General features: G+C 41.4%; 2 protein-coding genes across 2 annotated transcripts; both read left to right on the forward strand.

Annotated features, from left to right (window-relative positions):
• Positions 1 to 7,630: 7,630 nt before the first annotated feature.
• On the forward strand, positions 7,631 to 9,181 carry LOC148550286 (uncharacterized). Its single transcript, XM_088492746.1, has one exon. It carries the CDS (start codon positions 7,631 to 7,633, stop codon positions 9,179 to 9,181), a length of 1,551 nt encoding a protein of 516 aa, XP_088348872.1.
• A 188-nt stretch (positions 9,182 to 9,369) lies between these two features.
• LOC148550287 (uncharacterized) lies at positions 9,370 to 11,149 on the forward strand. Its single transcript, XM_088494412.1, has 3 exons — positions 9,370 to 10,259; positions 10,503 to 10,998; positions 11,099 to 11,149. Exons 1-3 carry the CDS (start codon positions 9,370 to 9,372, stop codon positions 11,147 to 11,149), a joined length of 1,437 nt encoding a protein of 478 aa, XP_088350538.1.
• Positions 11,150 to 11,933: the final 784 nt, after the last annotated feature.

Below are 11,933 nucleotides of genomic sequence, written 5' to 3' on the forward strand. Positions count from 1 at the left end.
GTCACTTTTTGGAGGAACATGTTGTTGCGATCATGATGTTATCGTTATCATTGCGAATCACCGCCGCTGCCCCGGTATTACCTCCCACCAACCCCGTTCTTGCATTTTCGTCCGTAAAAAAAAAGGCATCGAAATTAATTTTGTATATATGCGGTGGAGGTGATTCCCAGGTAGTGTCATTGTTGCTACCAGATGCAGGTACTACAGAAGAAGGTTGTTGAGCAGTGACGTAATCCGTAACCCTACGCACCGCATTACGTACCAAATACATAAGATCGAAGGTACGATTTTTAAAAATTGTTTGATTTCTATTTCACCACAAAGCATGAAGGTATTAGTGTACACAATACAGAACCTTCCACAACCTTCCACACCCAGCCTCAGCTGTAAAATCAGTTATGACAGCTAAGCACAATTCAGTTACACCCTGGGCTTAATGCCTAACTAATCTGTAATTACACACCTAATCCCAATCCCTAGCTAGCTATGTATAAAACCCATTGTAACAAACCAAGATATTTTTTCACTTTTTCACTACTCAAGCTATGAAACCCTGATTTCAATGTCTCTACTCTCTCTAATCTCAATCTTCCTGTAAAATCTTCCTTTCTCAAAGCTTCTGGTACTTTTCATGGTATCAGAGCTTCGGTTCTGATCCATGGATCACCACACTCCTTCCGCTTCATCAGCTCAGGCAACACAGCAAGCTTCAATGGCGTCAATCAGGAACTTCCCAGCCACAATCAAACTGGATGAAGATAATTTCAAAGCGTGGAAGCGACAGGCTCTTGCATGTGTCAAAGCAAACAAGTTACAAAGTCACATCACTGCACAGGCAATTCCCAAAAAATTCAACTCAGAACAAGATCGAGCTGAAGGAAAGGTCTCACAAGAATTTGAAGCATAGGAACAACGTGATGAGTGCTTGGTCGTGTGGATGCTCTCTGCCATGAACGAAGTCTTCGTGAATAGAGTTGTTGAATATGACTATGTGCACGAAATTTAGGCATCACTGAAAGAATACTTCACAGCCAGGCAAAAATCAAAGATAAGAATGTTAAAGGCACAGTTAAAGATGATCAAGAAACAAGGTGCAACGGTAATCGAATACATAGCCAAAGTCAACAAGGTAGTCAATTCTCTATCTGCGCTTGGTGCTCCACTTTCAAAAGAAGAACATTTTGATTTCGTGCTAGGAGGATTAGATGAAGAATTTAGTGCGTTTATCACCATGGTAAATTCAAGAATAGACTCAATGACTGTCAGTGAGCTTGAATCGCAGCTTCTTACACAAGAAGAGGTAAATGAGAGATTCAGAAAACCAGATCTCACTATGGTTCATGCAAATCTAGCTGAAAAAGAATCACGATCAAGCAAGGCAAGCTGTGAATTTTTAGCAGAAGAATCCTATGAAGGCTACTATGCCAGAGGCCAATCTGAAAGGCGAGGCAGAGAAAGAAACTTCAGAGGAGGAAGATCTTGGTGGTCAGGAAGCAAACCCCAATGTCAGCTATGTGGAAGAATTGGCCACATAGTTTGGCAATGCTTTCACCTATGCAACCAACATTACCAAAATCCTCACCTCCACAACCCCAGTGGTGGCCCTCCACCACCAAACAACACATTCCATCAACAACCCTCACATGCTTCTTACCAACAGCCACAACAACCCTACCAAGAGAATCAACAACAAGCAACCACAAGCAATCGAAATACTCCTCAAGCACTGCTCGCCACAAACAACTTTGACAATGGCTGGTACCCTGACTCTGGAGCCTCTCACCATCTCACATTTGACCAGATGAATCTACTCCACAGCTCAGAATACCAAGGACCTGAACAAGTGTTTGGAGGTAATGAAAAAGGTATGAGTATTGCTAATATTGGGAGGTCTATCATGCATGCATCTATGTCAAACAAGTTTTTTAAACTCCAGAATTTGCTTCATGTACCTATCATTTCAAAAAACTTAGTCAGTGTCTCCAAATTTGCATTAGATAATGGTGTGTTCTTCAAGTTTTGGCCTTATATATGTGCTGTTGAATGCCAGGAGTCCAAGAGGATTCTGCTCCAAGGCAAACTTAAGAATGGTCTATATAGGTTCACTGACATTCAGATACCAAACCAAATAAAGCACTTGCTTCACAGCCAAATAAAGCGCTAGCTACACAAGCTCTTGGTGCTGAACAGAAAAAGAAAATAAATGCAAACACTGTTACTATGGATAGGAAAGCACAAAATAAAAATGAAAAAGCAGCAAGCAACAACAATATGACAAGAGAAAGTGAAAAAGAGAAAGGAACAAACAACAACACACACCAAGTTGAAAACACAAGTGACTGGTGTAATACAATCAGCAATGCTGATGATATAAACACTAATGCATACCATTTGTATAATAAAGTAGAAAATTATGATGTACCTATACCATTTAATGTAGTACATCTTAAGAAAAATATATCATTCACCCCCATTTCTTCAAACAAATCTGCTGCTATTATTGAATGTTATAGTCCTGCTTACTCCAACATTTCTTCTGCTTGTGTTCCCTCTAACAAATATGCTGCTATCACTGTAATTACACTTCCTAATGTCAATCCTATCACAAATAAACCTGCTCTCTCTAATTGTGCAACTGAAAGTAGGTCTGCAGCATTACTCACAATCTTCACTGCCAATAATGACACCAATAGCCCTCCTCTCAACCTGCTGCATCCTAACACCACAGCCCATTCCCATCATCTTAATACACAAACTCCAACAAATAACCTTAACACAATCTCCACTGCCAATAATGACACCAATAGCCCTCCTTCCAACCTACTACATCCCAACACCACAGCCCATTCCTATCACCTTAACACACAAACTCCAACAAATACCCTTAACTCCTTTGACCTATGGTACAGAAGACTTGGACACCCCTCCCAAAGAATCACCAAAACCATACTAACTAAATACAACATTCCATTTTCTCCCACCAGCTGCACCCTGCCTTTTGTGAACCATGCACTACCAACAAAATCCACCAACTCCCCTTTTCACCATCTCATTCCCAATACACTAAACCCGTTGAGCTAGTTTTCTCTGACCTTTGGGGACCTTCTCCTCACTCAAGCAAATCCGGGTTCAAATATTATGCCTGTTTTATTGATGCCTTTAGCAGATACACATGCATCTTCCTTCTACAAACCAAAGCTCAAACATTCACAGCCTTTCATCAGTATAAATCCCTTATTGAAAATAAAACCGGCCATAAAATCAAAGCGTTCCAAACTGAGAATGGAGGAGAATACTTGTCAAACACTTTCACCAAATACCTCAAAGACCAAGGCATACAACATAGACTTACCTGCCCTCACACACATCAACAAAATGGTTGTGCAGAGAGGAAAGACAGACATTTGACAGAAACCTCCCTCACTCTCTTGTCACAAGCTTCCCTACCTCTCTCTTTTCGGGATGAAGCTATCCTCACTGCGACCTATCTCATAAACAGATTACCAACCCTAACCCTAAACCTCAAATCCCCTTTGGAAATCCTGTTTAACACCACACCAGATTACCAATCCCTAAAAACCTTTGGCTGTGCCTGCTACCCTTGGCTTAGACCATACAACAAACATAAACTAGATCATAGGTCCACCAAGTGCATATTCATAGGTTATAGCCCTGATCACAAAGGGTACAAATGCCTATCCCCATCAGGAAGAATCTATATGGCCAGGAATGTTATCTTCAATGAGCTCGAATTCCCCTTCCCATCACTATTCAACACACAGCACTCTCCCAACAAACCAGCAACACTGAGAAGTATACCACCAAGTACCCACATTTTTCAAGCACCCTACATAGACATTCATGATGCATCTCCCACTAATACCAATATTCTATCTGATTCATTATAACCTACACAAATTCATGTCATTGACTCTGAGTCTGAAACTAACCTTGCTGAAAGTGCAGATTCCTTTGAAACTGTCCCTGTGCAGGTGAAAATTGGCCCTTGTGTGCAACCTGCAGTCGACACCACTGCACCGGTTCATCAACTGAGACCAATAGCACTGTGCAGAATACACACCACATGCAAACCAGGAGCAAAAGTGGTATCACCAAGCCAAGACTACTGACTGCCACACTCTCAATCACAGACCTCACCTGCAACCTACCGAAGTCCATCACTCAGGCCCTTGCCACCCCACATTGGAGAAAAGCCATGGAAGAAGAACATTCAGCCCTGATAAAAAATAACACATGGAGACTTGTTGATCCACCTCCCCATTCGACACCCATAGGCTGCAAATGGTTTTTTCGAGTCAAAAAGAACCCTGATGGCACAATCCAAAAATATAAGGTGAGGCTTGTAGCAAAGGGATTTCACCAAAAGCAAGGAGTTGATTATGAACATATCTTTAGTCCCGTGGTCAGACCTGCAACTGTTCGAGTCATGCTGAGCATTGCCCTTGCAAAAGGCTGGATAATACACCAATTCGACTTCAACAATGCATTCCTCAACGGTGACCTTAGTGAAGATGTATACATGCAACAATACGAAGGCTTTGCCTCTCCAAACTCGCATCAAGTATGCAAATTGCAACGTTCTCTTTATGGCCTCAAACAAGCTCCAAGGGCCTGGTTCACTAAGCTCAGCTCTACCCTCCTCAAATTTGGTTTTGTGAGCACCAAATCAGATGTGTCACTATTTATCAGATTCACCTCCTCCTCCACAACTTACATCCTAGTTTATGTGGATGACATTTTAGTAACTGGCAACTCAGAGTCAGAGATCAAGTCTGTCATGTCTCAGTTACACAGCACTTTCTCTCTCAAAGCCCTAGGTGAAATGAATTACTTTCTTAGAATTGAAGTCAAACACAGCAGCAATGGGACAGTCACCTTAAAACAAAGCAAATACATTCAGGATCTCCTAGACAGAGCTGAAATGAGCAATGCCAAACCTGTACCCACTCCTATGACCTCTTCTCTTAAGCTGTCAGCCTTTAATGATGGTAACTTTCACAATCCCACACTTTACAGATCAATAGTTTGGGGCTTGCAGTATGCAACAATTACAAGACCAGAAATTTTCTTTTCAGTCAACAAAGTTGCACAATTTCTTCACAACCCGCTTGACTCTCACTGGAAGGCAGTAAAACGGATCCTTCGTTATCTCTCAGGCACAACTCAGTATGGTCTGAGGTTCAGAAAGTGCACAAATTTTAGAGTCTATGATTTTTGTGATTCAGACTGGGCCAACAAAATTGATGACCGAAAGTCCACCAATGAGAATGGAATCTACCTAGGTCCCAACCTGGTATTGTGGGCAAGCAGAAAACAGTCTACAGTCTCAAGGAGCAGCACTGAAGCAGAGTTCAGGGGTATTGCAGATGCAGTAACTGAGATAGTCTGGTTGCAAAATCTGCTCACTGAGGTCAGAATGTCATACTCTGCCAAGCCTGTAGTATACTGCGACAATCAAAGTGTTGTACTTATGTCTGCTAATCCTGTTCTACACAACAAATCAAAGCACTTCGCTCTCAATCAATCCTTTGTAAGAGACTTTGTCACCAATAAGGAGCTCTTCATTCAGCATATCCCAGCACAAGACCAACTCGCAGATACTCTAACCAAACCCCTCTCAGCAGCAGCATTCCTCAAGTTTTGGGACTTGCTCAGAGTGTTTAAAGCAGATCCTTAGAAGGCCCTTGGTTTGAGGAGGCATGTTAGTGTACACAATGCAGAACCTTCCACAACCTTCCACACCCAGCCTCAGCTGTAAAATCAGTTATGACAGCTAAGAACAATTCAGTTACACCCTGGGCTTAATGCCTAACTAATCTGTAATCATACACCTAATCCCAATCCCTAGCTAGCTATGTATAAAACCCATTGTAACAAACCAAGATATTTTTTCACTTTTTCACTACTCAAGCTATAAAACCTTGATTTCAATGTCTCTGCTCTCTTTAATCTCAATCTTCCTGTAAAATCTTCCTTTCTCAAAGCGGCACTCCAAAAAAATTCCCTTTTATTATTATTATCAAAATGATAAAACAGTGAAATAATTCATTCTTCTATTGTTTGATCTACAGAGTGTGCTATTCGGAGAGTAAAAGGAGAGAGACACCAAAATTAACGAGACCATTCACAGCTTTTGAAAATGTGAGTTTCAGTTTCCTCTTCAAGATAACATTTGGGACATAAGGTGGAATCACTAATATCTCTTTTTGTAGATTTTTTTTAGTAGATAGGCCTTGTAAGAGTAATTGTCAAACAAAAGTAAGTGTGCGTCTTGGAGCTTGTATCTTCCATAACATTTTTCATTAGAACTGAGGCCTAAAATGGTGTTCACTAGATTCTGTAGCATATTGTGGTTATGATCGTACGTATAAGATGGTAAGCATTCTTTACTACATATAACCTGGAGTTTGTGTTTTTCCATACAAAATTATCTTGTTGCTGATTGATGTCAATGGATAGACTTAGGATTTGTGTTGCTTCAAAGTCATAGAATATCTGTCTGATTAGGCTCTCTTTCCACACAAGGTATGGTTGTCAATAAAATTGTCGACTGTTGTTTCCTGATCAAAATAAGAACACCGTACTCCAAATTTTAAAACCGTTATGGTTAGAAAGCTACAGATCACCCCAAATATGAGTAGTTGTATCGGATTCTATCCTCCAAAAATCTCCTAAATTTAGTATCCATCTTGAAGACCATATGTTGCGCCATGTATAACTTGAATGGTATCTAGCCAATAGCTGATCTTAGAAAAGTTATCCGATTATAATATTTTACTTTGAGTGCTTTAATAGCTAGTGATCCTGGTGTTTGGATGAGCCGTCAGCCCTGCTTAGTCCAATAAAACTTGATTAAAAGTCTCAAAATTTCGAAATTCTAAATTGCCTTTTTCTTTAGCTTTACAGAACTTTGTTCAGCCGACCCAGTAAATTTTTTTTCTCCCTTATTACTGTTTTAATGAAAACTACTTATTAAGCTCTCAAGCTGTTGGCATAGAAACTCCTAAGTAGTTGAAAACATCTCCTTATATGTATGATGGGATTGTTTGAGCTACAACCTTAATTAAAACTTATTTTTCAACCTTTGAAAGATTCTTCTTCTTTCATCTCTTTAGATTTTTTTCAGACACATTCTTGGACAAAATAAAAAATTTACGTCTTAGATCTGCCCACGAAAGTGTGTAAACCTAAAGCCAATTTTGTATAAACATTTGTTTGATAAGTGGGATATTTTTGGCTAAATATAATTTTCGATTTGTCCAAATTGATCTTTTTGTCCAAATCCTAATTGGTAGAGTTGGCGGCACATATAAAAAAATTTAGTGTTCGAAAAATTTAACAATTTAATTTTATTCTAAAAGATATTAATATAGGTTAAATTAGACTTTCTAATCATTTTCTGCTGATATATTACCCCCAACTTGTTATGCGACAAATTTCATCTTACACGTCAGCAATTACCAGTGACATGCCAAAAAACTAACTTAACATGTTATACATTAACTTGTTAATATATTTAAGTGTACTTGCATATAATTTAAACATACATCTAAAGAAAGAAAAAAAAATCTCTAGCAGAGAAAGAGTACGTACTCCGTACTCAGAGAGAATGAGAGAAGGAGAGAGCGGGAGAGAGCGTTTGAGGGTGAAACACGGTGAAGAAGATGGCCATGCCATCGAAAGAGATAAGGGGGAGAGTGTGGGAGGGTTTGCATCAGGTGTGAAGGAGGGATCAAGTAAGGGCGACCTTAGTTCCAGGGTGACTTCCAAGATTTCGTTCCGTGACAAGGTTATTGGTTCTACGGTAGCCACAGGGATAAATCGGGCTGAAGCTCTAGATGAGGATTCCATGGCAGTGGTCACTGGAAAACAAGGAGATCCTATGCCTCCAAGAGTTTGCTTCTCCGAAGAGGCTAGGAACATCCTTTCTGAACCATACAAGGAAGCAATTGTGATTAAGGTTCTTGGAAAAAACCTTAGTTACACGGCCATGTTTCACAAATTGAAAGGGGTATGGAGGATCACCGGTGGATATGAAATCTTGGATGTGGGTTTTGGGTACTTCCTCGTTAAATTTGATCGCATGGACGATCGAGAGAAGGTTTTACTAGGGGGGCCATGGATGATCTTCGGTCACTATATTGCGGTCAAGCCATGGACACCGGATTTTAAACCTTGTGAGGACACTTTCGGGGAGACTATGGTTTGGATTCGAATCTCTGGTTTGAGCATATGGTACTATCAGGATAAAGCCATGATGAGAATCGCTTCTGCTGTGGGAAGACCAGTCAAGGTGGATCTGGCTACAAAGTTGGCGGAAAGGGGAAAATTTGCTCGGGCTTGCGTGCAAATTAATCTTGGTTTGCCGGTGGTCCGGAGTGTGATTGTCGATGAGTTTGAATATAAGGTGGAGTATGAATGCTTACACCTTATTTGTGACAAGTGCAATTGTTTCGGGCATCCAGCAACTGACTGCAGAATGACCCCAATAGATTCGGAAAGGGTGGATCGAAAGGAAACATCAGTGACCGAGACGGCGGCCCGGGTGGTGCAGCCACAGGAAGCTTCAAAAGAGAAAATTTTTGAATTTGGATGCAATCCCAAAGAGTCAGTGATAGTTGCAGAAATTAGGGAGGAATTAGATGATACGTTGCATGGGAAGGAAGTGGGGTCCCAACATTTGGAAAATGAGGCTGGCTGGACCAAAGTCAGCGGCAAAAGGAGAGAAAAATTGAGTCAATCAAACAAAGCCCAACAAACATCTAAAGATAAAATGCCGGTGCGCTCAAATCAGAAATTGGACCAGAACCGTGACTTTGGGCTACGTATGAGAGGAGCCGAATCAGGGGTGAAGACCGGGTCGGTTAGCGGATCTAAGGCACGCATGGCATCTTCCAAACAGCAAGGGGTGAAGGGCAAATCTGTCTCCGTTGCGGTGCCGACTTTCACTGCCATTATCAAAAACGGACACAAGAGGTTGCGCCCTTCTTCTTTGCAGAATTCGCCGTCGACTCCGGACTGCCTTGGCGACACCAGCAAGCAGCAAATCGGCAAATTGGAAGGGTTGTCAGTGGAGGGACACAGACAGACTGGGCAACAACCGGACAAGGACAAGCAAGGCTCAGGGGGATATGATGGTAGATCTTCATCATCTCGTTAGGGACTTCAGCTGAGGTTGGTCCTTTTTACAATACAAATTGTTTTATGGATTATTTAGATTTAAGCTTTCTATTTTGGAATATTAGAGGTGCCTCTAATAAATTGGCCCGGGTTCATAGTAAGGAGTTAGCGAATAAATTTCATCCTACTTTTTTCATTCTGTTTGAAACCCATATTGCTTTCGAGAGGATGAAATCTTTTTGGAATAATCTAGGTTACCAGGATGTTGGTATTGTTGAGGCTAATGGCCATAGTGGGGGTATCTGGGTTCTATGTTCTAATTCAAATATTTCTGTGAGAGTATTGGATGTAGTTGATCAATGTATCAGTTTTGAAATCACTATGGGCAATACATCTAGTTACTGCAGTGCGGTGTATGCTAATCCGCATATACATCGGCGTAAAGAACTGTGGGGTGACTTGACAAGGATTGCTAATATGATCCACGGACCTTGGATTGTGTTAGGGGACTTTAATGATGTTTTGTTGCAGAGTGAAGTTAGAGGGGGGCAATTTAGACTTGCCAGAGCAGAACAATTTGCGGAAACATTGGAGGATTGTGGGCTGTTTGATATGGGGGCTATTGGGAGAAGATTCACTTGGTACAGGAAGGTGAAAGGTGGGGTGCAGGTGGCCAAGAAGCTTGATAGAGCAGTCATCAACCAGGACTGGCGACTAATGTTTCCAGAGGCTTATACTGAGGTGCTGGCGCGCCTTCACTCTGATCATTGCCCATTATTCACTAGGTGCAAGATGGCAAAGAGGGCTACCAAGGGCCATCGTCCGTTCAGATTCCAGGCTGCGTGGATGACTCATCCTCTTTTTAGGAATGTTGTTGATACAGCTTGGAATAGAGGAGCTCCGGATGTAGTTAAATGTTTGTTGGAGGTTCAAAAAGATGCAACTAGCTTCAATAAAAAGGTTTTTGGCAATATTTTTGTTAAGAAAAGGGAGTTGGAGAGGCTTTTGAATGACGTTCAGATTACTCTGGAAAGTCGGGAGGATCAACAGCTTAGGATCAAAGAGCAAGTTTTGCATCAGGAACTGAATGCTGTCCTTCTTCAAGAAGAGTTGTTGTGGTATCAAAAATCTAGAGAACAATGGGTGAGATGTGGAGACAGAAATACAAAATTTTTTCATCTGCAGACAGTTATCAGGAGAAAGAGGAACAAAATTCATGGGTTATTTTTGGAGGATGGGTCTTGGACCACGGAGACTACGACTCTAGAACTGGCGGCAAATTCTTTCTTTCAAAAGCTCTTTTCTACAAGGGAGGATATTGACCTGGACGCCATGGGGCCTTTTCCTTGCCCGTCTCTTAGTACTGAGGCTTGTCAAAAGTTAGTGGAACCGGTGACGTCTGAAGAGGTTAAAAGAGCTGTGATGACCATGAGTTCATTTAAAGCCCCAGGGCCAGATGGATTTCAAGCAATTTTCTACAAAGAGTTCTGGGACTCTCTTAGCAACGATGTGTGTAGACTGGTCAAGCGAGCCTTTGAGGGTGAGCCATTGAATGCGGCTATTTTCGATACTCTCATTGTTCTAATTCCTAAAGTGGAAGTTCCCTCTTCCTTACGGGAGTTTCGGCCTATTAGCTTATGTAATGTAATTTATAAAATTGTCACAAAGGTTCTAGTTAACAGGTTCAGACCTTTCCTATCGGAGATCATTGGTCCTTTGCAAGGAGGGTTCATTCCAGGAAGAGGAACCACAGAGAATATTATCATTGCTCAAGAGATTATGCACTTCATGAGGAACACCAAGTCTCGAAAAGGGACCATGGCATTCAAGATTGATTTGGAAAAAGCTTATGACAGGGTAGACTGGCGTTTTCTGGAAGCTACTTTGGTCCGGTTTGGGTTTCCAAAGGCTACCATTAATCTTATATTGAATTGTGTGACTTCCTCTTCGTTGGCAGTTTTGTGGAATGGGAACAGGCTCCAAAATTTCAATCCGAAGAGAGGGTTGAGGCAAGGAGATCCTATGTCTCCTTATCTATTTGTACTCTGTATGGAAATGCTTGCCTGCTTTATCTCTCATAGAGTTTCCCAAGGTTTGTGGAACCCAGTTGCGGTTTCTAGGAATGGACCACGACTCTCTCATTTGATGTTTGCAGATGATCTTTTGCTTTTCTGTAAGGCATCAAAAGCTCAAATAATAGAGGTCATGCATTGTTTGGACTTGTTTTCTAGAGCGTCAGGTTTAAAGGTAAATCTTCATAAGTCAAAGGCCCAGTGTTCCAAGAGGGTGTCGGAGAGGAGAAAAGAGGTTCTCTCAGGGGTCTCTAACATCCGGTTCTGCAATGATTTGGGTAAATACCTGGGAATTAACATCGGTCATGCCAGAGCTTCCAGGAAGATGGCTAAGGAGATTATTGAAAAAATTTCGAGAAAGCTCTCCAGTTGGAAAGGACGCCTACTGAATAAGGCAGGGAGGCTTTGTCTTGTTAAATCGGTTATGGCCTCTATCCCAGTTTATGAAATGCAAATTTCTCTTCTCCCGAAGTATGCATGTAATAAAATTGATTCCTTGATGAGACAATTCTTTTGGAAAGGCCAAGCGACTGGAAAAGGACTGCCTCTGGTCAGGTGGGAGGTCGCCATAACTCCTAAAAAGGCAGGAGGATTGGGTATTAGGGATACTTCCTGTGCTAACATGGCGCTTCTGGGAAAGTTGGTATGGGATTGTCTAAATAATAGTGAGAAGTTATGGGTGCAGGTTCTGAAGCATAAATATCTCAGGAATCAATCTGG

Source organism: Arachis ipaensis, chromosome B7, assembly GCF_059453495.1.
Source record: "Arachis ipaensis isolate K30076 ecotype BB chromosome B7, ASM5945349v1, whole genome shotgun sequence".
NCBI classification, from domain to species: Eukaryota; Viridiplantae; Streptophyta; class Magnoliopsida; order Fabales; family Fabaceae; genus Arachis; species Arachis ipaensis.

Bases quoted from the DNA above. Each gene is read 5' to 3' on its own strand.
- LOC148550286 (XM_088492746.1), top strand. From the start codon at position 7,631: ATGAGAGAAGGAGAGAGCGGGAGAGAGCGTTTGAGGGTGAAACACGGT.
- LOC148550287 (XM_088494412.1), top strand. From the start codon at position 9,370: ATGAAATCTTTTTGGAATAATCTAGGTTACCAGGATGTTGGTATTGTT. The intron at 10,260-10,502 runs GTATCAAAAATC...CCCGTCTCTTAG, and splicing joins CTTCAAGAAGAGTTGTTGTG to TACTGAGGCTTGTCAAAAGT. The intron at 10,999-11,098 runs GTAGACTGGCGT...CTTCGTTGGCAG, and splicing joins TGGAAAAAGCTTATGACAGG to TTTTGTGGAATGGGAACAGG.